Here is a 26,996-nt window from a genome sequence, read left to right on the forward strand (position 1 = left end):
GAGTTGAAAAGTACATTTCAGCAGCCACCAAAAAACTTCAATGCCCTAGGCAAAGCTCCTTGCTTCTTGGCAGTGATGCTTGCTTCATTCCCTGTGACTTCTGGCATCATCCAGCTACTGTACAGCAGAGCTAGCAGTGAAAGTCAAGATCCTGCCTCTCATATGAAATTACTGTATATATATATTCATCATACAATGTGCAGTGTATTAATTATCTCTGTCACATTCCTATGATTCCACTAGCAAAAGGGATAATACCCACTTTTAAGTGGTTTCCAAAACACTCTAAAAAACGATTATAACCATAAAGAAATGCAGGCCTTCTTTTCCCTAGTGTCCTGACTGGTCTTACTCCCCTCTCTGTGGCTCATCCTTCAGAACCTAATGTCACTGCTCCTACAATGCAAACCTTGTTTACAGCAAAGAGGAAACCTATCTATATTTAAAGGCAAAAAGATATTAGCATAATTGAAATTATAGCCTAATTCAAGAATTATTATCAATCCAGGTCTAATTATTATGGGAAAAGAAAGAATATTTCTATGTGCAAAAGGTTTTAATAATAGTAGTAGTAACAATACAGTTAAAAATATTATATAAACTGTTTTTGCTCTCATCACTTGTGTATTGCCCACACTTCCACTGCTTTTACATCCTTGCACAATTGCTGGGAATGCCCTGCCTTGCACAGGAGACCTTTCAGCAACACCACTTTGGCTTTAAGGATTGGGCTTTTAGCTGCAGTCCTTTCCCCAGACAGGATATACCAACGTGTCCCAATGATTCCTTACAAATACCAAGAACAAGCACAGCACAGACACTGGCATTAAAAAATGGTCCTACCAGCAGGACAAACTGACTTAACTGAGGGGCTGTTACAGAGTGAAGCAAAACATGCTGATCATGTTTACTTAAAATCCCCCAAATTCTTAATTGTTCAAGGCTTCAGGGCTTGTCAGGCAGGTGCTCACCTGTCTGTAAAAACAGTTGTGCTCCACAGTGAGGAGATAAGGGAAAAAAAAAACAACCAGAGGATATGGCTGTGGTGAAGAAAAGGCTTTGGATTCTCTCTGTTTAGATTCGATTTTAGATTCTGAATCTGTTTAGATTCTCTCTGCTGAAGCTGGGATGGAATAGCAAGTGCTGGCCTCAGAAGTAAAGCACGACAGGTTTAGCAGCAAATTAGGACTATGAAGTGGAGCGAGGGTAGAAGACTTGCAGGAATGCTGTGGATCCCTTAACACTCAGCTGAGAAGGCAGGTGGTTGAAGATATAAATTATGAAGATATAAATTATGACTAATGATTAGTTAGCGAGGATTAATAGATGCAATAAAGACATGATCCTCATTGCTGTAGGGAACTAATGGCATTTTCTGTAACAGTGGCATGATTTCTTCTCTCCTGATTCTGAGTTCACTTGTACTACATGTTCTAGATGTTAAATGAACATGGCAAACCATAGAAAAGGGAACTAGATCAGGCATTTCGGCTCGACGGGTTCTGAGGGGCCGCAGGGTAAAGACTCACTCAAAGGCACATCTCTACGGAAAGTTTTGCTACAGGTTAGTATACAATTTTGTGCTTAGGGGCAGAAAGCAGGAGTGCAAACACGAATCACCTTAACGGAACTGCTGCTTTTTATTTTACTGAATGAAAATAACAGAAAAGCTCCCTCCTTCTGTAAAATGCAGCATGGCCGGGGTAACAGTTCTATTGCAAGTCAGGAAACAGATGCCGCAATTCTCTATTACTTGGTATTGCTTGGTGTTACTCTTAGTAATGTGTTAAGCGCTATCCTTTATTTCGCTCTGTCACCATGGTGTCCCCGTGTCCCAATGTAGGGACACCCCAGACACGGGCGGTGCTGGATGCCTTTCGCCTTTTGCTCAGCACAGCAATCTGCGTTTGCAGTTCAAGCCGGGGCAGATGCGGCGCCCCTCGAGCGCAGTCTCGGCGGGTTTATGGCGTGGCCAGCGCCCTCCCTGCCGGTGCCGTGCGGGCTCAGGGCGCGGCCCGGCCCGGCCGCGCTCACCGCTCCGGGCACGTCGCGGCCCTGCGCGCCGCGGGGCAGAGCGCGGGAGAGCGGCCGGGGCCGGGCGGTGCCGTGGGCGGGGTGCGCCGAGCGGCCGCCAGGGTTCAATCGCGGGGCGGGAGAGCTCTGCGTGAGGAGCGGCTCCGCGGGCTGCTGCCCAGGGAGGTGCATGTGCACCCTCAGTTTCCTGTGTAGTTCTGTGACTGTTAACAGTCCCGGCAGTAAGAATGAATGGCCTAAAGCTGTGTGGAAGCGTCCCGCAAACTTTAGGAGCTGTGGAGTGGTTGCGTTCTCAGCTGAAGCGAAGGCTCACGTTTACTGTCCTTGTTTGTTGATACTTTAAAATTACTAGGAATAAAAACTGAGAGTCACCGTTTCAAACCAGGCACCGCTTAACCTGGCTTTAAGTCTTAAAATATGTCAGTCAAAATAATTAGTAGTAGTACATTGTTCTTGGCCTTTTGGCTTCGTAATGTTTTGTAAGGTGCGATGGAAGGTGACTCATTGTCGCTCATATTCTGCTGTCAGAGGTTTAGTTCAGAGGATTCTCGGATGGCTTTGGAGTGGTGAGATGAGCGCTGAAGCGAGTCCTTCAGGTCGCTCCTGCCGGCCTTGCCCGGCAGCAGTTTGATTCTGGTTTGTATATCCCCATCTGCTGGTGGGAAAAGGCTCCTTCAGACACTCCGGGCTTCCTGGTAGGCAGCTGTGAACTGCGGGCATAAAGGCTTCATTTTAGTCTCTTGGTGCCGTACAGGGGCTGGCTTTGTGAAAAAGAAACCATGCATTTCCTGCCAGAGTTCAAGCAGCAGAAGCTTGGAGTGTCTGCTGCTTTCACTCCTGTGTGCAGCTGAACAGTGCTAACTGCTTAACTCTCCAAACAAATGTTGCAGTTATCCAAGAAAACGTCAACTGTACCATTTAAAATTGTGTCATTTTGGATTGTTAGGTTGCCTTTTTTTTTTTTTATTGTATATATTTTCACTTATTCATTTATTTTTGCCAGAACAGGTGCAGCCATGCAAGAAAGCATACGTTTTGCATCATCAGGAGATGACATTAAAATATGGGATTCCTCATCTTTCAGTGTGGTGGAGCAGTTCAACCCACATACGCCCTCACACCCAGTGAGTGCACTGTGCTGGGCCAGCAACAGTATCCTTTACAGTTTCAGCCTTATTTCTGTGGGTGTTCTGCAAAATTCCAAGGTTTTTTTCTTTCCTTTTTTTACTGGAGTGTTTGTAAACACAGGCCTGATGTGTTTTGAAGCCTTGCAGAAAAATATTGGTAGATATTTTGACCAAAGTGTTGCGGTTCCCTGTGCTGAAGGGATTTACAGAATGAGTTCATGATGGTAAATAATTGTGAAGAAGTTTCTCATCTCGGGAGCCAGCATTTTTCTAATGGCTGTAATAGGCCTGAATCACCTGCCAACTGTAAAGCTTGCTCCTTTGTTTCTTCAGTATTTGATTATGACACTTGCTTAATTAACTGACAAGCTTGAGCAAAGCAACTGCTGGTGTAGTAAAATTCTGTACATAGTATAGTGAGGAAAATTGTAGTCAAAGATATGTTTTTTAATAGGACAGCTTCTTGTTGATTCTGATAGTCTTTGATAGTGTCCACTTACCTCTAAGCATTGGTTTTCTTTCCATTGCTTATAGCATTTAAGAGGAAGCACAAACATTGTTGTGTAGGATAACATTCAGGGGATGGAGGTGGTTTGTCATCAAAATGCATCTGACCCATTCAGGTCTGTCATCCCTGACTTGGAAGCCAAGGAAGTCTTGGATTATGATAAGAGGGGCCAGGTGTTAGATGAACATATGATAAATCTCAGTGGGCTGCCAGGCTTGTATGGCTGTCACAGGAGAAGGTGGTGGTGCCTCATCTTGATGTAGAAGGAGGACAGGATGCTGGCACACAAGTCCTGCAAGTTCTGAATGTCTGTCCTTTAAGTTAATGTATGAGAAAAAAAGTTGCACCAATTGGAACACAAATGAATGTTTTGGCTGCGGAGCCTGCAGAGAATTTGAAGCACAGATATAATGTTTTCATGTGTATGCATACACACTAGTGTGTGTTTAGTCAACTTTATCTACAGACAGTCTGTCTTATATGCTTTCTTCTTTCAAGTCTCCTCTTCATCTCCAAGGCTGAAACAATGAAGTACTTTATAGACTTGTCAGCTTGTTAGGGATAAAGCATTAGTTCTGGTTACATGTAGTTCTGTAAAATGATACAAAAGAGTCTTAAAATAATGAAAGCAATAGCAAGCACTACCCTGCCTGCTGGTTCTGTTGTGTTAAATCCAGCCAATTAACCTGTGTTCTTCTTTAACGAGGAAATACAAAATCACAATGGGCATTGGCCAGAAGACTGAGTGATTACTCAGTTTGTTTGGTGGTGGTGCAGATGCAGTTTTCCTGCTCTGTAATTCTATAAATGTCCTTATTACTCTGGAGTACTTGGTTTCATAAAAGGTTCTTTTTGGGCTTTTGTTTTTCTTTTCTCAGTACAGAGTGGGAGAAACTGGCAACAGCTCTTTGTGCTCTAGAAGCTGTATAGTGAGGTAATCTAACATTTGTCATGACCAGGACTGTTCTTTAAATCCATAGTCTGGTAACAGCCACAGACATTCCTTTGAACTAGTGATAAATGGGGCTCTTACTTGGGGGTGTGGGGAAGCAGAATTGTAGACTGGCTGAGCTGCCTTAGTGGTAAAGAGCTCTTAAATAATACCTGGCAGATATTTCTTGTCTTTTCTATCAAAGAAATTGCTGTCTGTCTTGTATTGGCAAGTAAGGGCTGTAGTTAATTCAAGAGCTTCTTGAATTAACTACAAGAAAGAAAGCTTGGAAAATAGCCTTATGTTTCTGTTTCTAGGTCCCTGCAAGGTCCAATGCTTTAGACTGTTCAGCCAATCTGTCTTCTGTTCAATAAGGGAAACTTCCTGTTGCTTTTATTAATCACCAGTATCCTACAATTATGTTCCTTAACTTGTGACAAAGATAGATACCTGGCTACTGCTTCTGCTGCTGGTGATAAAATAGTTGTTTCAAGCTGTAAAAGCAAACCTGTCCCACTCTTTGAAATAGCTGAAGGCGTAAGTATGAGTAATGCTTTTCCCTCATTTTTTCCCCAGTTCACTTGGTATCCTGTGTGTCTCACATCTATTCTCCATATTGGGATCAATGTAATTTTAGTATTGTTAGAATTATGACACATACGTAAAAATGTTTCCTTGTGTGTTGTTAAACACATATAAAGAGTGGGGGCAATAGTGCTTTTAAAATAGTTCTGTCAGTAAGAAGATACAGATGCAGTTTTGCAAATGTGATAAGTTGAGGCAGTCAGTGGTTCAGATGACCTAATGTGTAGGAGATGGAATAGCTCAAGTTTGAACTTCATTTTCCAGCTTGAGCTGTCAGTATTGTGCATGCCTATGAATTGTACACTGCAAAACATAAGAGTCTTGGAGCTTACATGTGCCAGCTTGTATTGCAAGAAACAAGAGAATTTGTGTTGTGTTCAAGGCTTTTTTTTTCTCTAGTTAAAAGGAAGTGTGGCACTTCAAAAAGCTGGACTTAGTTTTAGAAGAGTCTCTTCACATGGTCACTTAAATAGCTTGTTAGTGTTCTAAACCATTCTAATTATTCTTCTTGGATAGCTGTTGTAATGCTAATTTGGACTGGAAATTTTCTGAAAAGTTGTTCAAACCTTGCATTTAGGGTGCTGAAGCAAACCCTTTCAGAGGTGGAGTGTTTGTCCTGAAGATTTCACTAAATTTGATCTCTAACTAATGCAGTCCCATGCAATTTTATCATGTCAATAATTAGATGGACGTGTTTTTTCTTCACTCAAATCTTGAAGACTTAAAAGTGAATTTTCAACATGATGGAACTGAATAATAATTTGTCCTCAATGTAGGCCTATCATTAAGATTGACCTTTTTTTTTTTTTTTGCAAAAACTGGTACTTCAGTGATTATTTTAAAAAGAACCACTTAACTGAATTATGAGGTTTGCTGCTATAATATTCCGTGTAATGTTTAGGAAATGTGAAGTATGTAACTTGGACAACTTCTTGATTTCCTTCTAACAGTTATTTTTCTTTAACTTAGGATTTCTTTAAAAAAAACCTGGGTACCTGAATAAAATACTATGATTTCTCTTTTCGGAGTTTTAATTTAAAGGGAAAATGCCTACTGGAGGAAAAGTGCAAAAAATTTAAAATGGGAATGAGGAAATGCAAGTATTTGAAGGGTTATTAATTAATGTCCTTACATGTTAAAGTATATTAAATATATGTCCAAACTCGACTTGATTTTAAATGCCTTTTGATAGGAAACGGCTGTAAAGTATGAGTAGGTCTGTCTGTCAGCGGGACTATTTGCACAGATGAAAATGGAAACACACATCAATATGCTTTGAAGTAGATTTGAATAAATCCCTTAATTATCTTTAGCATACATTTTCTTCTTTCTGCATTAGGCAAAACAGACATGTGTGAGCTTGAATTCTAGTTCTTCGTATCTTGTCAGCGGAGGCCTTGATAACACAGTTAATATCTGGGATCTGAAGTCCAGAAAGATTTATCGCAGCCTAAAGGTAAGTTTGGCTGAGGAAGAGCTGTAGCTTTCCACTCCCAGGTTTTGCTGGCAGCTGTAAAAAATGTACTTTCCCTAAGTCTGGTGGCTGTCTGGATCAAGGTCACAGACAGGAGCTAGCACACATCTGGGTCTCGTTCAAGTTTCTGTTCTTTATGTGCTGTAAATAGCAAATTGAACAAGCATGTGTAACTTGGTGTTTTCAGAGTACAATTCTGAAATTAAATTTACAATTTAAACACATAATAATATGTGTTTAAATTTCCAGAATAGACTTCTTATTTTTGCAAATTTTTGTTGGTGTTGTCTGATGGGGATTTTTTCCAGGAGTTACATTCCAGGTAATTGCTGTTTCTGATACATTCAATGAGAAAACACATTCGTATTTGTGGAATACTGTAGCAGAATTAATGTTGTGCAAAACTGGGATATGGTTCTCTTCTAACTGATTCAGTATGAATTCTCTAGAACTCTTTTGTGATACATGAATTGTAGGATGGCTTAGTGTCTTTCCCACATGCCTTCAATAGATGGTTTGCCTTTGTTTAGCACCACTGTTTTAAGAGGCTATAAAACTTCAGCTTTGATTTATCCTTTTTTTCCTGGACTTTCAGTTACAGTTGGAAACAAAACCTCTAGGTCTCTAATACAATATTTCAAATATCTACTCCTAACTTTTGGGTTAGAAATACTACATTGTCTTCTCCTATATAGGAATATAGGGGAAAAAAAAATATGTTCATTATACACAATATTATCACTGCAAATGACTCTACTGAAAAGCTGGTTAGTAAATATATGTTAGGTCTGAAAGTGACAGAAGGGGAAGTTGTCAGTAGTACATCAGATTAACTTACATAAAGTATATTCAAATATCACTGGTTTCTGGGAGACTTCACTTTTAAAATAATGTTCATAACGTCTGTGGTAAATATCTCTCTGGTTGTCATATTAAAATATTGCATATAATTATATGCTCATCTTTACTAATTCATTAAAACCACCCAATGCAACCAATCAGAGAGTGGTTATGATTCATCTTTGGTATGTTTTGCTGCTGTTTCCTGTGATATTCCATAACAACTCTTAAATCTTTCAAAATGTTACGGATAGTCAGAAAAAATAAGCTGAATTTTATTTTGTAAAAGCATAAATTAGGAAGAATGTTTTTAACACTCTGCCTCTAACCTCCCTTTCCCACAGGAACATAAAGATGAAATCACATGTGTTGCATATAATTGGAATGATGGCTATATTGTTTCTGGATCTCTGAGTGGTGAAATCATCCTACACAGTGTTACCACCAATTTATCCAGTAGTCCCTTTGGTTATGGCAGCAGACAGGTAGGCTGGCTATGTTGAGTTCCTTTCAGGTACTAAGCTTAATTTGCAGTCTTCAGAAATTGAAACTAAACTTCAAGAGGTTTTAAGTTTTGGTGTTCTGTTTAATTTTAATTTTTAAGAATGCCCTTAAGGAAAGGAGAAAGCAGACTGCTGTGTGCATTATAGCCTTAAATACTAGGTAGCATTGAAATACAAATTTCTCAAGTGCCTTTTTTATATACAGGATACAGCAAGTTTTACTTGGTAGACACTGGCTCCTCAAGAATAAACTTATAGGTATCTTAGAAGTGATTAAAGCACAGTTGGCTTTATAAACCAAAGCAGGATTTCAATTCACCACTCAATATATTGTTGAAGAGGGCAAAGACCATGCAGCCTGGATTCTAACTTATTCAAAGTTATCTGTACAGAAGGGGTGAATACAAGTTTGTATTTGGAAATACGTTTTTTAATCTGGAGATTAAAATTGCACAGATGCTCAAAGAGAAAAATAATGAGGTTTTATCTTACCTACTTAGGTGTTTAGTTAGTATTTGGGAGAACTAGTTTGAAGGAAGATTGTGCATAAGGCAAACACAAGGCATATGTACTACCTAAGAACCTTGGAGGGTTTGTCACTGCAAATCCTTTCTGCAGACTCAAAAGATATTAAAAGAATTAGTGGGTATCACAAGGGGAATTCCTTGATACAAGAACATTTGCTGTAGTAAATGAGCTGTGTTGTCCCACTGGAAATTCCAATGTGTGCTCTTAGTGAGAATTGTCTTGTCTTATGGATAGCCACATATTTGAGTTCTAGGCATGCTTTCCTTTTTTACTGAATCATTTTACAGAGGTAGGGGCTGCCTAGGGGATGCAGAACTGTTGCTTTGGTCCTAAACGTGACCTTTAATGTTGCAAGGAATGCTGAAGTTGTGCCTTATTCCTTTTCTGTTACTGCAACAGCTTTTTCATTCTTAGATTGCAGATAGTGTCAAATTAAATTCTTCTCCTGTCTCGCATGAAGAGTATAACGTGGTGAAAAATCTCTTACATTCTCACAGCATCTCGGGAATTATGATATACTTTCTGATGAAAAATCTCTGTTACGTTTAAACTGTTTCTGCTCCTAGGTGCTGCAGTGTCTTTGATCTATCGCCAATCTCATACTTATATTGAAGCAAAATTGTACTTCATACTTGGTTTGATCTTAAAAATCCATCTATATAGTCAGGTCATTTTTCTGATTTGATTGTTGCAATCTTATGAGGAGTGTGTATGTGAGGCAGGAGCAGGGAGGTCCATGGCTGGATTATGGAGCTGAGGTGAATATCCAGAGTGCAGACTATGCTTCTAGTTAATTGGAAAATGAGGAAATTCTTGTGAAGATGGTTTGCATGAACCTGTTTGATATATTCAGTTCTTTCCACCAGAAAGTGATTAGGAGTAAGAGATATGCCATGAATAACTATTTCGTCAGATGAAATCAAGCTGAGTGACCTTTAGGATGGATAAAGCTATTTGATGTGTTAAAGTAATTGCAAACAAAGAGCTCCTGATCATATTCTAAAGGGTCTGCAACATTTTGTTAGGGAGGGCAGTTATTTGATTATAGCTTTCATTTAAAGTGGAATTGAGGTATGATTTTGGAATGAGTTGGCTAGTTGGATGTCCCAGTTTACCAGCTTGTCTGTGATCCTAAAAATGTTCTTTACTTTTATGTGCAGAAATGGCTCTGTTATTGTCTTGGGTATTAATTGGAGAACTGATTCTACAGTGAAGAAAATATCTAAAGACTTGTGTAATTCTGTTAAATTTAAAAAGCCTTTACTTGATTTATAGCTGAGGGGCCGGCTTTCCTTAAGAGTAAACTTTAATGGATAAACAGTGTATTATACTGTTTGATCCTGGTACTAGTTTTCTGGCTTAGGAAGGGTCACCACACCATAGTGATTTTTTTTTAGAATTGAGGAATGGGAAGTCTAACCTTAAAAATTTTAGCTTGTCTGTGTTTGATTCAGCATGCTGGAATGTAGTTTCCATGCCACTTAATTTCTCATGTTGTGTAGATTCTACAAGTAGTAGAATAGCTCAAGGTTGCCATGCTTTCTCTGGCTTTAAACAAAATTCTTTTCATAGGAGCATTGGTCTATAGTCTGTTAATTGATTTTAATTTAGAATACCTTTGTATTTTATTAGAATTGAGTTCTTGCAGAGTTGTTTGCAGATCCCATAATTTGTCTTTGCTATTGGCACTCATTTAGACTACCAGATTCTTCTCTCCTTGCTGTTGTGAGGATAAATTAAGGTTTGTTTCAAAATATAATGTTTGTTCAAGTCTTCACTGCCTGGTGCAATTCTCCTAGCAACAGGATTTAGTTTAGCTGTTTGAACAGCTGGCTGATTTGTAAAGGAGTCTGATGGATTCTGGCTGCTCCATATAGTGAAAAGTTTGTCAGCTTTTAAAGCTAAAAGTGAGGAGTAGTGCTAATATGGGCAATGTAGGCATATGAAAGAAAACAGAGAACTTGCCCAGACCTGTGAGATTAAGGAGAGGATAAAGGAGAAAAGGAAATGGCTGACTTGGTAGGATAGCAAAAGAGGTTTGAGAAGACCTAGAAGTGAGTAATCTTGGTGGGCAGAAGAACAAGAATGAGAAAATGGAACATGGACATGCCAGGGCAGCTAAGGAGGAAGGTATTTGGAAGTAAAGAATTGAGAGAACTGTGAGGGTCAGGAATATTTCCCATGTAGATGCTGTTTGTAATTAAAGCTGTTACTCCTGAATCTCTCAGTATTTTTTTCAATGTAAACAAACAGGAAAATGATGATAAAATTGTGACCAGTAGAGGACCATATTAGTGATGAAGAGTTGTAGTCGTTCCTGTTTGAATATGTGGTTGAAGGTGCCTCCTCTTTAAAGCAGGTTGAGGCAATTTGGCTTTTTGTTTGTAATTAAAGCTGCTATTCCTGAATCTCTCAGTATTTTTTTTCAATGTAAACAAACAAGAAAATTATGATAAAACTGTGACCAGTAGAGGACCATATTAGTGATGAAGAGTTGTAGTCGTTCCTGTTTGAATATGTGGTTGAAGGTGCCTCCTCTTTAAAGCAGGTTGAGGCAATTTGGCTTCCAGCAACACTCACAATACAAGTGCTGGAAATGATGCTGGAGGAATATGAAGCAACACATATCTCCATCAAAAGGAAGTTAAGACAGAAGTAGGATAAAGGCCAGTACAATGCATTGTGGTGTGGTCTATGCCAGAATAAAACAATAGCTTTTTGAGAGCATTTTCAGGCAAATGAAATATTTCAGCCCTCATTGGACTGGACTTGAGTAAAGTACTTGATTCAGTGCTTTGTGAGAAAATACTAGATAGGATGGGTAAGAAATTCATTATATTGATAAATCAGACATTTTCTTTCATTATCTGTCTTGTTTAATATTTTCAGTAGTGCTTATGATAGTAGAAGTAAGGTCAGCAAAACTGGGTAAAGGTCTGGAGCACAGGTCTTGTGAGGAGCAGCTGAGGGGGTTGGGGTTGTTCAGCCTGGAGAGAGGGGATCTTATTGCTCTTTACAATCACCTGAAAAATAGGTACTAGCGAGGTGGGGATTGGTCTCTTCTCACAGGTAACAAGCAATGGGAGAAGGGAAAATGGTCTCAAGTTGTACCAGTTTAGATTGGATATTAGGACAAAATTCTTCTCTGAAAGGGTGGTGAGTGAGGCATTGAAACAGACTGCCCAGGGAAGTGTAGAATGATCATTCCTGAAAGCATTCAAAAAACACATAGTATTTAGGGACAGGTTTAGTGGTGAGCATGGCAGTGCTGGGGTAAGGCTTGGACTTGATGGTCTTTGGGATCTTTTCCAGCCTTAACGATTCTGTGGTTCTAGGTGGAGCTATGATGAAACCCAGTGGGAAGGCATTTGCCCATAAGAGAGGATTGTGTCAGTATCAAAAAATGATTAAAACTATAGACACAGGAATAACTGTGACAGAGTAGAAATCAAGATACCAGATTTAAGGGGCAACTGAGGTTCTTTATTAGAGTAGGATTTCAAAATTCCTGAGGGAAAGTAGTTGGATTTCTTAATATAAAATGACAATGATTAAAACAGACTCAAATAAGAGCAAAATATTTTGAGGATCATAAAAGATTTTAGTTGGCCATATTCAAGAAAGATTCATACTGGGAGAGTTGCAAAAAGACTGATGGTACTGAAAAAACAGTTCTGGGGGACTCTCATTTTTTAAAATTGCAAAATAGAGCCTGAAGGAGGGTGAGCTTGCTGTTCTTTAAAACGGGATAGCAGCACTGGGGAGTTAGGAAATTGTTTAAGTGTAAGGACAATATGGCCCTAGGAGTGAATAGGTGCAGCTGGGTCAGGTCATAAGTAAAATTGATCAGGAAATTGAGTACTGTAGTATTAGAGCAGTGAGCTTCTGAAACATCCTCTGCAGCAATGTGGTGGAAACAAAGTATCTTTTCTGAAAGGCAAGTCAAGTTCCTGGTTGTGCTATAGCAAAGCTGCCTGTGATAAAGCACACGTTATCCTCTTCTGTGGTCTTGGTCCACAGGCTGAAGCTGCTCTGCAGGACCTACCTACTTGCTTAACTCTGGAGTCAGTGTGTCTTACCAAATTGGCTGATATCCTAGTACCTCAAGTCAGTGAAGGGGAATTAAGTTCAACATTCTTGGCAGAAGGCTAGTTGGTGAACTAATGTACCTTTCCACTCCTTTAATTTTAGATGTGTTGTGGGGATTTTTTGTATGAAGACATGATATTTGCTGAAAATTTGAGAAACTTTTCTGGAAGTTTCAGTTGTCTTCTTGATTTTGCTGATCAGCTCATATGGTACCCCATAATAGTAAAAAAGGAAGGTCTCACCCCCAGTAGCAAAAATGGCATTTTAATGCAAAATTATTTTTTCTGGTTTTACTGTTTATATTTCAGAGTTGGAAGCCTTTGTAGATTACTTTGTTTGTATTCCTAATATGTTTGTGTCTTTAGAAAATAATTTAATATCATATTTAATATTGGTATTAAAATTAATTTTTATGTGTGTTTTACAGCCTATTCGACACTTGAAATATTCATCCCTTAAGAAATCCTTGCTGGGCACTGTTTCTGACAGTGGAAATGTAACTCTCTGGGATGTAAATAGCCAGAACCCGTATCATAATTTTGAAAATACTCATAAAGCACCAGCCTCAGAAATCTGCTTTTCTCCAGTCAATGAGCTGTTGTTTGTAACTGTAGGTTTGGATAAAAGAATTATTTTCTATGATGCTATAAGTAAAAAGTGAGTATATGAAAGACCTTTTGATTTTACAAGATTGCTTATTTTGGTTTTGTAAACTGAAAAAACATGCCTAATGGTGCCATGAATTATTTCATTCAGCCCCATGCAGAATGGCTGAAGTGGTTGACATATTGCTACTGGAGAACCTGTCCCATAGTCTGTTTTGCTTTCTAAGTTAACAAACAAACAATTGAAAAACCCCAAGGCATGTGGGAACTAATTGAAATCCAGTTTATGGGTGATGTTCTCCAGTGCTTGTGCTTGGGCTTTTCTTGTTGGTAGAGAGCAGTTAACTTCTGTGAGGGGCAGTACAGCCTGTGCCAGCCACCTGAGCTTAGCTTGCTTGCTTTTCTAGTTAAGATAAAAGATTTAACTGTGGTGCACAGAACTGCTGAGATAGGAGGGGAATGTTTGATGAAAAAGCAGGAAGGATGGGAAATAGGTGATGGGACTTCGTAGTGAGAGGATGGGATGGCAAGTGGTTTTTGGGACATTGGTTTTAGTGTCAGTAGTGCTTTTACTCCAGCTCCTCCTAGCAGCAGGAGTCTGTTTGCATTTTGGAATGATGCAGTAGAAGGATGCAAACTAAGACCTCAGGTTTTTCCTAGAGCTGTGGGAGGAGTAGAGTTGATTGGCTTGGGAAGTTGGGAAGTTAGAGGATGTATATAGTATGATTGCTGCTGCAAATGATGATACCAGTAAATAATGTTGGTTTGCTATTAAGAAGGCAATGTGATGCCGTTGTCATGAAGTCTGTTGGGGCATATGCAGTTTTTTTCTTGTTAAGCCTGAATGCTTAGTGTGAGCCTAATCCACTGTTTCTTAAAATAGTTCACTGAATTTACTTGGTACTGGAGAAGCTGAACTCCTGACCTGTAACTGAATTATGAAAGCTTATATATATATTTCTTTTAGATATTCTGTGTTGAAAAGACCAACCTTTGAATTCTAAAAGCTTCATCCTGTCATTTCTCATATTTGAAGGTTACTGAAAACAGTTGTAGCTGATTTTCCTCTGACCACAGTAGACTTCATGCCTGACGGTACTACTTTGGCTATAGGATGTTCCCGAGGAAAGATCTGCCAGTATGACTTAAGACAGCTGACATCACCAGTGAAGGCAGTTACTGCTCACAAAGGCTGTGTGAAATGCATACGTCTTCAGTTCAGCAGCACTTTTTCCAAGGTACTTTTAGTGTTCAGTATGCAGATTAATGAAAGCAAAGCATAAGTTTAAGTTCTGAAAAAAGTTTTAACATTCACTTCCTAAGCATTATAGATACCAACAACATGGGATTATACCAACACAGGAATTATAAACTGCTTAGTCTTAACTACTGTTCTAGGCATTGTTAATGTGGAATTCCCCCCATTCCTGGCCTCAGTATAGAAATAAGTGGAACTTGCAGTCTTCTGGGTTTTCTGGTGTGGATATGCTGCCTTTGCAGATCATGCAGATTATGGCACCTCTGGTTATTTGTAGGCAGAGCAGAAAGGTCTGTAATGGCCCTTCTGCTTAAGAAGAAGACACAGAGCTGAAGATATTTTGTATGTCCTATATATGGACTTTTGCTATGACATATAAACAATGTAGAAGGTAATTAAATAATAGAGAAGACTTAAGAGGTTCTTCCAAGACTTAATTAGACTCTACTGTAATCGAGCAACCCTGTGCTTCCATTTAGTGGACACTGAGAGGACCTTTGAAATGGATTCTTTAGCACTCAGAGACTTTCCTTCTCCTCTAGCAAACTTGCTGCTAGTGGTTAACTATTCCTGTAACATTTGGAGTCCCTAATATTGTAATCTCTTTTTTCTGCTATGTCTAATCCTGGGATCAAAATTGAATCATGCAGGGTCACTCCACTGTTAAATTGTTACTATTCTTGTGGAGGTCCTCACAGATGTTTCCCATGCTCTTTGAAGTTACATGAAGATACTTTTTTTTCATATTTATAAAGGCATATCTCCTAGGCAACCTTTGCAACTTGAACTGATTTTTTTTTTTACTGTTTTTAAAAAGGAAAATATATTGTCTTGTATTTTTACTTTGGGCTGAAGGAATAATAACTTCTTGTAATTGGTTCTATTTTTTTCTTCAGTCTAACATAATAGGTTCTTCAAATAAACCTGTGTCCAAAAGAGTAGAAGTCAAAGCTGGTAGTAATCTTGGAGGAATTCAAAATACTGGCATCAAAAACATTGCCTTGCAAGCATCAGCAGCAGTTTCCTCTCATCTTATGTTGACAAATGAGAATAAGGGAGGAGAGATTTTTCAGGAGAAAACAGGTAATGTTGTGTTCCTACTCTTAGAATAGTTGGCATAATGGGGAAGATGGAAGCAGTGTTTCATATTTTGACCATTACAGTGTAAAAATTTCACTGAGGGAAGGGCATTTGTTCGGAAGTACTGTGTTTGTGTACCTGCACATACAATACTTTTTTTCCCTCCCCACTGTGTAGCACATGCTGTGAGGCTGTAGGAGGTAAGCTTAAGACACATGAAGTCTTAAAATTGTGGTGGTACTTTGGGACTACCTCTTGCATTCTGACTTCTTGCAGATTATGTACATAATGTAGTTTCTGATGCAATGTCTGCATGGAATGCAGAGCTACAGATTTGTAGTTCTTGTAATGAATAGAAGTAGCAGACCTCATCAAGAAAAACAAAACCAAAAAAACCACCCAACCTAACCTGGGAAAACACAGGGAAAAAAGCAACCTAGTCCAAAAACCCAAGTGACAACTGAACTGTATTTTTGTGAGAGGCATGATTCCAGTATCACATGGTAGGAAAGATGTTAAATATAGTTACAAGTATGATTAGTTGTGTAACTGTACTTGCTATCTATGCCTCTGAAATTAGCAAGTTCTTTGTAAGAATTCTGAGCATTCCAAAACTGCCACTGTGTGACATGTACTCTAAATTAAATTTTGTTTAATTCAAGAGTTCTGAAAATATCAAATCAGTAACACTGCTTGTTTGATTCTTTGAAAAAATCCTCAATCCATTTTAATGTAACAGCACTTTCCCCCTCCCTTTTAAAATAAGGAGAAATACATTTAGTAACAGTAATTAGGCAATAAGCCACTGCAGTCCATAGGGATGTGTATTAATGACCTCCCTTGGGTATGCAGTGAAGTATGAGGTGAAGTAGAAGGTTTTGTGTGTATGCAAGAAGTGTTGCTAATCAACATTACTGAATGGTGTGGAAAATTTTATTTTGCTTAAAGCATACAATTTATTATCTTTATTTGAAGATGTAGTGGCTGTTACCCCTTAAAGGGGACCATGCATAATAAATAAGTGTTTTAAGAAAGTAAAGGCTTACCAAGCAAAACAGTTTTCTTTAATCTGAGTATTTGATTTAGAAGTAAAAACCTCTGAATACTGCAGAAGATATGGTCTTTAAGGTTAAAAATGAGAATGGATGAGTTACCACAAACTTCATTTGTTGTCTGGAGTTTTTTCTAGAACCCGTTCATGCGATTTAACTTGGAGAAATTAGGGGCATTCAGTAAAGTAATCTGATAACATATTTAAACAAAATTGAGGCTTTTTGTCACTGGTATTTTTAAGGTACAAAAGTATAAATGAAGTCAGAATATGATGAGAAACTCGGATGTACTTTGAGTTGGCTTCCCATAAACTCCCATTTACCAGCTGTTCTCTGCTTTAAGTACCTTACTACATTTGTATTTCTGGGAATGGGTAAAAGTGCACAAGATATTTTGGTCCAATTTTATGTTACACTTTTTCCACGTAGATCCTCTAAATTCTGACGCACAGGTTGATGCTGCACTTCTGATTTGACTCAGTATACCAAGTATTTACTTGACTAGCAAGTGCAATCCTGTGTTGGTGTCACAATTGACACATCTGAAGGAGTGAAAAATGTAATATATTAATACATTTAAATGTGAAATCGTAAATATGACTCAGGTTCCACTTAATGTAAATAGTTGGACGTGATTAATTGCAGTCACCCACACAGTCATATTTGGATCACTTCAACAAGTAATCCCATCTAAAGAAGTAGTTATAGGTTTTGTGGACATTTTGTGAAATTATGATAGTTATTCTGGTGGTTGTCTGAGCAGTTTAATTCTCTTCCTAAAAACTGTAGTTTGAATAACTACTGAGGATTTTTTTGGACTTAAGGTATGCTTCCTTTCTTCAGATAACTGTCCTTGGTGCCATGCATATAAAAAGCTTTTTTGCCCTTGGATTAGGTCAGAGAAGGGGCTTGAGGGTAGAGTGAAGAAAGGTCTAGGAACAAGTTTGGTTGGGTTTTGTTTTTTTTTTTGCCTGCAATTGTAACTTCAATTTGATTTTCTAATACTAGAATATGTACGCTGATTTTTTAATATTACAAGTAAGCAGAGACTACACTAACACTAGATAAGCTTTAAAAAAGGTGTTTCATATAATTTCCCTTTGAATGCTTAATGGCCCTAGTACAGCAAAATTTTTTCTTGCAGAACAAATTTAAATTTTTATCATCTGAATGTGGTTATCTTATTAGCAGAAGGTTTAGTCACTAGTTTCACTTCAGCTGATCCACCATAAAATTGCTGCGCCCATCATAGAGATTTCTCTGAGCATGAGTGGGTTCTCCAATTTTACAACCCTTCTCTTGAGCTTTTAGCTGTAGTCACCTTTGTTGACAGCCTGAATGAGGAAGTTAATGTTGACCCTCTGACTGGCATCTGCAGATGTTCTGAAGTGCTTACTGGACTTCCCAGGTATCATGCTTGGTGTGGGATTGTTTAGCCATAATGTATGTTATTTTTGGAAAAGGTCAATTACTAATGGCATGATCTTGTCCTTTGAAGGTTTTCCCCATAGTTCCAGCTTGGATGTCATTCCATCTAAAGAGGCAGATCATGGGAAAAGTGCTGAATTAAGCAACTTTGATGATTTTGGTCGAAGTAGTTTAGGAGACGTGTTTTCTCCAGTCAGAGATGGTAAGTTACTAATACTGGAATTTGTAAAGCATAATTCCTCTGCATGTAGTGTGACAAAATGTCACTTGTGACTGATTGCTGTACCTACTTTATATTTTAATTTATCTTTGATTATGAACTTGATGCAGTGATACAAATGTGTCTGTGTTCTGCTGTTTTGTAGATATTATTGCAAATAAAGTGACTGAAGATCCTCAAGGAAATGGTAAGCATATGCCTGTGATAGGTCTTTGGAGGTCTGTGCTAGTTCTCACATGCTGATTTTGTCATACCAGTGAAAAAAAAAACCAACAAATGACCAAAGCAGACAGTGAAACAACTTTTCTGGGAATTATCTGACACATTGGGAGACACAACATGGTAACAGGAAGTCAAGAGTATGGTCCTAAAGTGATTGGGTTTTTTTCCTTTATACAATTTATTGTGATATCCAGAAGCTTTTCATGTTTTATTACTTTGTAAGGATGGGGGCACCATAAGTTGTATGGAAGGATGTAGTTTTTTGTGAAGTACTTTTCTTGGTGATTTCTTCTGTCAATCAGTTTTCTATGTGTGTGCAAGCTTTTTAACTGTGGAATAGATGTGGTGTGTGTGTTTATTGACCTGTGTGTTTCATCTTTCCCTTTTCATTTTAGGCCTGGATTTCCAGTCCTACGTGTTGGGTTTGGATTTTCTCCCACAGCCAACCATTGCCTTTCCATTAAAAAGAAACCTGGTGGGCAGTAGTGCACAAGGGACACAGTCTAGCCCAATACATGCACTTGTGGGATCTCCAATTAAAGAAGAAGAGGAACATCCAGAGACTGACTCCAAGAAAATAAGTCTTGGGAAACAAGAATCTAAAGATGTCTTAAAGCAGGTGTTCTTATTATGAGTGCTCTTTTTAGAATCTTGACAGAATATTACTGCCTGAAGAAAAGAATCCTGAATACTGCCCAATCTGATTTTATTTTGCAACTCTGTTCACGCACTATTAACACAAATCCATAAAACCTTGTGTGATTTAGATGAATTGGCCTTCAGCAATGGAAGATAAATGTATGTGTGTCTTAAATAAGATTGGTTACATAAGTTCCCATGAAACAAAACAGGTAGCCTGAGGAATATTTAGATTTTTCTAGAAAATCAAGAAGGATCACTAGATGGTTGCACCAGTATGATTGATTGTTGTTTGTTAGGTCAATTCCACTCTCTTCTTTCCCTGTTCTCCGTCTCCCTCTTTTTCTTGAGATATCTTTGATATGTCTTTGCACAGAGCTTTGCTACTTTTGTATTGCTCTTGAGAAGTCTAAGTTTGCTAGGAGTGATACAACTTAGTCACAACATTTTTGATGTGAAAATTAGAGGCCCCCGCCTTTTGCACTTGCTTCTTTATGCCCACTTGAGGCAATTTAGAATGTTTTAGCAATCCATTTTTCAGATACCTGGCTAGGAAATGAAAAGCATGCATTTCTGAGCAGATTCCTAAAAGCAAAAATGTTTGAAGGTGCATTTTGGAAAACTTAGTCTTCACATGCAATTAGACAATTGTAACAAGTAGATTTAATCTTTGAAATAAAAAAAAATGTTTCTTTTGTCAGGTTTCAAAATCAAGCTTATCAAGCATAGAACCTTCTCCACCATTATCTACTCCTGATGCAAATGAGAAACCAATGAAGAATATTCAGGCCCATCCTGCATATGATTTACCAGTAAATGGTACTACCTCAGCAGGTAAGTTGATAATTTTGGCCCAGTCCTAGGTGTGGTTGAGTGTAAGCTCATGTGAAATCTGATAAAATGGACTTGATCTCGGTTCTTTAAATCAAGTCAGCCCTCTTAAAATGTCTCTAGTTGCCTCTGAAAAGACTTATTCTAAATCTGATGTTTTTTTTTACCAAGCAATACTTGAGGTAAAATTAATTAAATAAATAATTATTTTTTAGGAAGTATCAGTGTAATGCAGTATATGAGTGGTTTTTATTTATCTTGAGGGTTCTCAGTATTTTATTTTCAATTGTAAAGGTTCAAAGATAACATCACCTGTCACTGCTGGAGTTGCAAGTTCGTTGTCAGAAAAAATAGTAGAAACCATTGGGAGTAGCAGAACAAATGCACCTCTGACAGCACTTCAAATAAACTTCATTCAGAATATGATACAAGAAACAATGGATGACTTCAGGTACTGGTGTTCCTGCAGAGTGTTTTGTTTTCAATGACATGTTTTCTTAATGAGGTGTTTCAGCATTGCTCAAACAAATTTCTCTTTGGATTAGAAAATTACACCATTTATAGCCCTATTTCTGAAAAACTAGGGATAAAACTTAGTTTTTAATAGCTCTGATGACTAATTAGACTGATGCCTCTGAGGGCTGTTGGTGCATGACTTTGCCGATGTTTCCAGAATGAGTGAATATTTCTCAGATGGTAAATTCAGTCTGCATAGCAAGATCTCTACTCTTTTCCTGAAGCTTTCCTGAAGCACTGATTTCTTTTCCTCCTTGCTTGTCTCCCTATCCCAGCAGGAGAAATTTCAAGTTGACAGTGAGGAGAATTTGACATAGCCAGTTGAGTTGTGTTGGCTTTGATTGTTGTTATCTTGGCATGTGTATTTCTGCTGGTGGAGCTTTGCTTTGAAATAACATCTGTGCTGTAAGTGATGGTTGGTGTCAGCTTACCTTGTGGATATCTAACCAACATTCCAATTGTCTTGAAAGAAGTCAAATTAGCATGGTTCTGTTTAGAGTGGAGTTTGAAGAAGGTGAAAAAGTTAAGAGAATCTTATCTAGGGCATCACTTCCCACTTTAAGATGAAGTAGGTTGAATGGAGATGGTGGAGAAGAATTGCAGGACAGGGGAACTGCTGCTGTCTTGACAAAAAGCAAAGCAAAACTAGTTTAGTAGGTCTGTGACTATGGCTGCTCTGTATCTGCCAACAGAAAAAATACATTGAATGTTAGTTAATGTCTTTACATAAATGCAGTATGGTAAAACTCCCCTGGGACTTTTTGGTAATAAACATATCTGATGAACACATGTAATTGATGTAACTTAAAATGCAGTCTATGTATTGCAGATGTGTTTTCTTTAAAATATATGTTCAGGCACTCCAGAGTTGGAAGTTATGCTTGTCAGTCTTTTACTTCCAGTACCTCAGATCTGGAGCCTTAAATATTGTGTTTCTCCTCTGACCTATACTTTCTGGAGTGGCTGGAAGGCTCTGCTGGCCCTTTTCCCAGTTTTTAGTTGCAGATACATGTAAACTGATTATGAAAGATTGTTAGTACTGTGGTCAGTAAGAGGTAAGGGAACCGTTGTAAGCTTCCCATTGAGGTAACTACCTCACCTGTTGGAACCTGAGGAAAGGATTTTTATCTTCCTTGCCTGAAATTCATTCCTCCTCAAGTGAAAGGGGTGGGGGGAAACCATGAACCTTCATGTAAAGATCAGGAATAATACATAATTCATTGGTTCCAAAAAGATGTTTGTTTCTTGATCTCCCTGTCTTTGGGAGATAGCCTACATCTTTGGATTTATAGGATGCTAGCTGGCATCTATTCTTGATACACTCAAAGAAGATTGCCTCCAGTAGGAATTCTGTAGCACAATAATCTGTGGAAAGAGAAAGTGAAGATTGCCTTTGGATTTGCTATGTTTGAGGAAAGGAAAATTAAGTTAGATCTGTGTGTGTCCACTAAAGAAACGCCTGACTTTGTCAGACCAGTGGTACCCATAGCACAGTACTCAGTCCCAGACAACTGCACTGTGCTGCACTGTGCAGGAAGAACTTGTCAGCTTGCCTGCTTTTCTGTGACCTGGTCTTGTTCTTCCTCAGCTCCTGGAACTCTTGTGTTAGTGTCATGATCAGAGGCTATTTTCAAGCCTGGTTTTGGTAGTGTGGAATGGTTGTCCATGAATTAACAAATTCATGTCCACTTCACAGACAACACTGCCACTGCTTTTTATGTAGATTAACCTGGATTATTCCATGGTATTGAGAATAATGTATCACTTACTCAGTTGATGTTTTGGGCCCTTTTACAAAAGACTGTTGAAAGTCATATATACTGAAAAGGTGTATCTTCAAGTACAGATAAATATCTTCCTCTGCAGTGCTTATGAGCAATGGATTGAAAATTAGCTTTGAATGGTAAAAATAAGAGGAACTTACTGCTTGCAAGTGAAAAAGAATATTGATATCACCATGTATATATTTGTGTTTCTAAACTGAAAAGTCCTTCATCTTCTTATGTGCTGAAAAAAAATGGTACTTGTAAAAATCAATATCATAACAACAGTATTCTAAAATAAGCTGTAGAAGATTGTTCATGGTCTAAGGGTTTCTAGACTTTTGATGAGAGCAAAGGGGAGGAATTGTGGAGTTTTGGGTGCTGAGGGTATGAGAGAGACTGCTTCCTAAGTAAGTCTGAACATCTTCCTTTTGCAATTCTTCCCCCAGAGAAGCATGCCATCGAGATATTGTGAATTTGCAAGTGGAGATGATCAAGCAATTCCATATGCAGTTGGTAGGTACAAGGACCATGATGGGAAATGTATCCAGTTTTCAATTTTGATAATGCTAAGGCATGCCATCTTCTCTCAAAATTGAAAATATATTTTGTTTATTAGGAAAAAGAAAGGGAGGATTTCACGTGAAGGAGGGGGAAAACAGGAATGGGAATCTGTGAAATTGCTTTTTCTTTTGTTAATAAAGGGAATCTAGGGGTTGAGTAGGTATGAATTCCATATTTCAGGAGATATAAACAAATTCAGCTGTCCTTCAGAAGGGGTAAGGAGAAGATAGATGGAATTCAAATAGAAAGCTTTACTTGTAGATACTATATATGTACTGAGCTATTCTGTATTCTTTAGCTTCACCTTTTTATGAATCTTTGTTCTTTTGATCTGCATTAAAAAGGCCTTGTCTGGGTTCTGAGCATTTTAATGGAATCTGCATTAGTAGATTCTCATCCTGAAGAACTGCAAAATATCCTTTGATAAAATATTCACCAATGTATTAATGATCAAAATACTGTATGTCAGCTTAAAAGGGAAAATCTTACTTTTCTTATCAGAAGTTTTTAAAAACAGAATTATCTAAGTTATTTCATTTTTAAAAGAAATATGAAAGCCAATAGGATAAAACTGGAATTATTAACTTTATTACTACTGATTGAGACTTTTTTCTTTTCTCTAGAATGAAATGCATGCTTTACTTGAAAGATACTCTGTAAATGAAAGCTTAGTAGCTGAAATTGAGAGACTTCGAGAGGAAAACAAAAGACTGAGGACTCACTTCTGAAAGATTTACATTGCTAATTTTATTAGCGTGAACTCACTACAGGTGGTGTGTCATCTCTGACAGATCATCTGTCATCACTGAAGTATTGTTTGAAGACCTGTCATTATTTTGAACATGAATCTATTCTTCTAAATAACTGGTGTAAGATACTTTGTGTAATTATAAAATTTGTAGCAAATAGGCACTGTATAAAGAACATTTGCCTCCTCATGCTGGCCACCTTGCAACTTAGCCTTCTAACAGAAAAACTCCAAGGACAAGTATGGTGCTGGAGTTTTAGCAATACATAAAGTGCCTTTTTGTAAACAAAATCAAACCAGGACAGATGCTTTTAAAGAACTTTTTTATATATACCTACTTTTCTATCTGCTTCTTTATTCTACTGATGTCAGAAACAATCACTACAGCTTGCCTTTCAGGTACTTTCCTTGAAGAAACAGGGGAGTGAAAGCTCCTCTTCTGTGCACAACATGGAGTCTTGTTTACAAGGAGCTGAAAAGTACAGTAGTCAGTTAAGTTGATTCAGCTGGCAACTCTTCTGTCCTGAGTAAAACTAGAGCTTAAAAATACTCCCAAATTCGGTGCCACAGTCTTTCTTATTGAATTCATTAGTTTGTTGTTGTAAATGCTACATCAACTGCACAGTGAGACTTTTTTTGCTACTACTTTGGCTATGAATCTAGAATTCTTTTTATTTACATGTATTTGAATGTTGTCATAGCTTGTCTGATTTGAATGCAACTTTAGTCTTCAAAATGTAAGTATATTAATAATATAGCCATTAATAATACAGCAATGTGTAATTGAAGTCTTTCAGTCTGACTCAAGCACCTTTTGTGCCCAACCTCCCCTTCCACTGGTAGTGAACAACACATGATATTGAGCAGTCATGTTGTAGTTTTGAGTTTTGTTGGTTTAGCATTATTGTGGCCTTTTTCAGATAGCTGCATACCAAATCTATTATCTTGTATTATTAACAACCATTAAAGAGCAATCATTACTTCAGTAGCAAAACAGTATCATAGTGGTATGTCAACATTTCTGAAATGAAGCTCAGTAGGAAGTCCTGACTGTTGAAGTGCAGGGGATATTTGGCTTGGCCTTTATTTTGCCAAGAAGATTAAAACTTCAATTTTAAATTGCTTTAAAAATCAAGTTAAAATTTTAAATTGAGATAAAAATTTCTCTGAAAGACATCTTCTACAGGTGCTTCTTGCTATTTAAGTTTTTCTAGAGGCTTCTTAATTTTTCCTCTAATATTTTCTTGTTTCTTTTCACAAATTCAAAACTCAAGCAAAGTCTGAAGAACATGACATGTTAATTATTTACTACATCTAGTGTTTAAATCCATGATGACACTGCTACTAAATGAGTAGATAAATAAAGGAAAGCCATAATATATAGTGTAATTTATTTTTATATGTTGCAAAACTGAAGAAAAGCTCCAAACATGTCTGTAACGTTTCCATATCTTTAACTTTTTTTAAAAAAGAGACTTCCTTTTTTTGATGTCATTTAATGAAAAACAGTCTTGTAGCAAAATGAGGGTGTTCAAGTAGCCTTTAATATTAGGGAAATGACTTTAAATGTCTGTAGTTCTACTGCTTTTAAAAGCTTTTAAAAATATTTCTATATCACCTATAACTTCATATTGAAAGGAAGCAAAGGAAGGAAGTTGGGGTTTTGTTTTTTTTTTACTAACTTAACACACAGTATAGAGAACTCTTTGTTAAGTTCATAGGATATGTAAGCTTGACACACAGACCACACAGTTCATGAAGACAGTAGTAGCTGAAGGCAGCAAAAATATCTTAGCATCCTTCTATGTATGCTTTTCAGTGTTAATGAAGTAACCTTGCATATTTCCATTGCTTGATTTTTTTCAAGTTCTGAACTCTTGCTGGTGTACCTGGATGACAGCAGGGAGTTAGACCATTATCTTGGGTATTTTGCTTATAGGTCATTTGTTTTCCTGACACTGAACTGTATAATGTTTTTAATTCCCAAATGGAGGTGGCTATAGCAAGAGTGATTAAAAAGACTTTAGGGCCTTTGTCCATGTCTCAGGATTACTGTAGTGCAAGTGGCTACACATGGTGTGTGTTGATCCACTCTGCCTATCTCTATAAGGGTATGTTTTGCCTTGTACACAATCTGATTTGTATGTTAAAATAAAGCTTGTTTTCTTTTTGAGAAAAAAACAACTGTGGTGACCTGCTTATTAAAGAGAATAATCTGTGTTGCAATTGTTATACCTCGTCAGGCACTATCTACCTGTAATTCTGGAGTAATCTCTCTTCTGCCTCTGGGTTTGTATAGACCATCCAGTCATTTCCACAGAAATGTTCACAATACCTCATGCTCTTGGAGTAAAGGACCGATAAGCAGTTCCCCCTTCCAATTTGAAGACTGTTACAGTCATGCCAGAGAGATCATGTTCATAGCTAAAAATCACGTTCAAACAGATATTTTGGGCAGGGGGAATAAACTTGTCTCCTAAAATCCTGGTGAGTTGGACATCCTGTGTCTTATTCGTGTTAAAGTTATGGATGTTTAATTTTTTTCATTCCCTTCTCTCATGCTGTACAGACTTTCTGTGATGAGAAGTTTATTTGCAGCATCAAGGTATGTAGGGTTTGAAAACTGATTTTGACTAATTGATTTATTCTCATAAAAATGCCAGCATGTTCTTACTTCCTGGCAGCAGTCCACCAGTGCCTGATACACACACTGTGTTCTTCATAAGCACGACAAGGATGAATTTGGAAGTTGCATATTGCCCCTCCTGCAAAGGAGCATGGCATACTAGAAGAAAGAACATGCTTTACAGCATGTCATGCCAAACTGTACAGTTCCTTGCCAGCAGCTACCCTAGATACTAAAACTGAAGATGCAAAATGGTTGTAGATTTTTTTGTATATAAAGGTAACACATCTAATACTGCTGAGTATTAAGGCTGACAGGGGCTGTGTCTGTTCTTCCCACCAGTGCACTTGTGTCTGTGTGTCATTATGGTGTGTGTCAAGAGCTGCTGGTACAGGCTGGGTACAGCTATTTTCACATCATCTCAGGCCATGTGTCTGGGCAATGGTGATGAACAAATTCTCAGCTGTGGGAACAATCTTGTACTCTTTCTTGAGCATCCTGTACCAGGCACTGCCAAAGTTACAAGGCCAGAGGGAAAAGAGTAAAAAATTCCAAGGTGTTTTCAGGATTAACTGTGAAATTAGCTATGAGTCTGGATGTCTCTCTCTAGCCATGGAAGTACAGACAGTGCTGGTGCACTTCACATTTTTGTATTTGTCTGGCACAGCTTTAGGACAGGGAAACTTAACAGTGGAATCATACTCAATAACTATTTTAAAAGTCATGGAAAGCAAATCTCTTGTCAGCTGAGAAACGATACATTTGTGGGACTGAGCCACAGTCCTTCAGATGTTGAGATGTGGACAATGTCATATCTATTATGCT

At 37.9% G+C, this 26,996-nt stretch overlaps 1 protein-coding gene across 3 annotated transcripts; it reads left to right on the plus strand.

Annotated features, from left to right (window-relative positions):
- The first annotated feature begins 2,178 nt into the window (after positions 1 to 2,178).
- Positions 2,179 to 25,726, plus strand: NEDD1 (NEDD1 gamma-tubulin ring complex targeting factor). 3 transcript variants are annotated; one of them, XR_005626973.1, is made up of 16 exons: positions 2,179 to 2,199; positions 3,043 to 3,186; positions 5,043 to 5,137; positions 6,525 to 6,641; positions 7,844 to 7,984; positions 13,047 to 13,276; positions 14,261 to 14,462; positions 15,379 to 15,565; positions 18,113 to 18,244; positions 18,408 to 18,449; positions 18,880 to 19,103; positions 19,825 to 19,957; positions 20,249 to 20,405; positions 20,749 to 20,875; positions 22,683 to 22,749; positions 23,421 to 23,493. XR_005626973.1 is itself a non-coding variant. In XM_039704071.1 (15 exons), exons 2-15 carry the CDS (start codon positions 3,051 to 3,053, stop codon positions 23,523 to 23,525), a joined length of 1,968 nt encoding a protein of 655 aa, XP_039560005.1. In that variant the 5' UTR covers positions 2,179 to 2,199; positions 3,043 to 3,050. The 3 variants fall into 3 exon arrangements, 2 of the variants coding, with proteins under 2 accessions (XP_039560005.1, XP_039560004.1); XM_039704071.1 differs by lacking the exon at positions 20,749 to 20,875 and having other exon boundaries at positions 23,421 to 23,525; XM_039704070.1 differs by lacking the exons at positions 2,179 to 2,199; positions 20,749 to 20,875 and having other exon boundaries at positions 3,051 to 3,186; positions 23,421 to 25,726.
- Positions 25,727 to 26,996: the final 1,270 nt, after the last annotated feature.

Source organism: Passer montanus, unplaced genomic scaffold (genome assembly GCF_014805655.1).
Source record: "Passer montanus isolate IOZ18808 unplaced genomic scaffold, ASM1480565v1 scaffold17, whole genome shotgun sequence".
Classification (NCBI taxonomy): Eukaryota; Metazoa; Chordata; class Aves; order Passeriformes; family Passeridae; genus Passer; species Passer montanus.

What these genes read in the sequence shown, in the direction of transcription:
- NEDD1 (XM_039704071.1), top strand. Translation starts at nt 3,051, where the DNA reads ATGCAAGAAAGCATACGTTTTGCATCATCAGGAGATGACATTAAAATA. An exon ending in TCAGCAGCACTTTTTCCAAG is followed by an intron (nt 14,463 to 15,378) that starts GTACTTTTAGTG and finishes TTTTTTCTTCAG; the next exon opens with TCTAACATAATAGGTTCTTC. An exon ending in AGCAATTCCATATGCAGTTG is followed by an intron (nt 22,750 to 23,420) that starts GTAGGTACAAGG and finishes TCTTTTCTCTAG; the next exon opens with AATGAAATGCATGCTTTACT.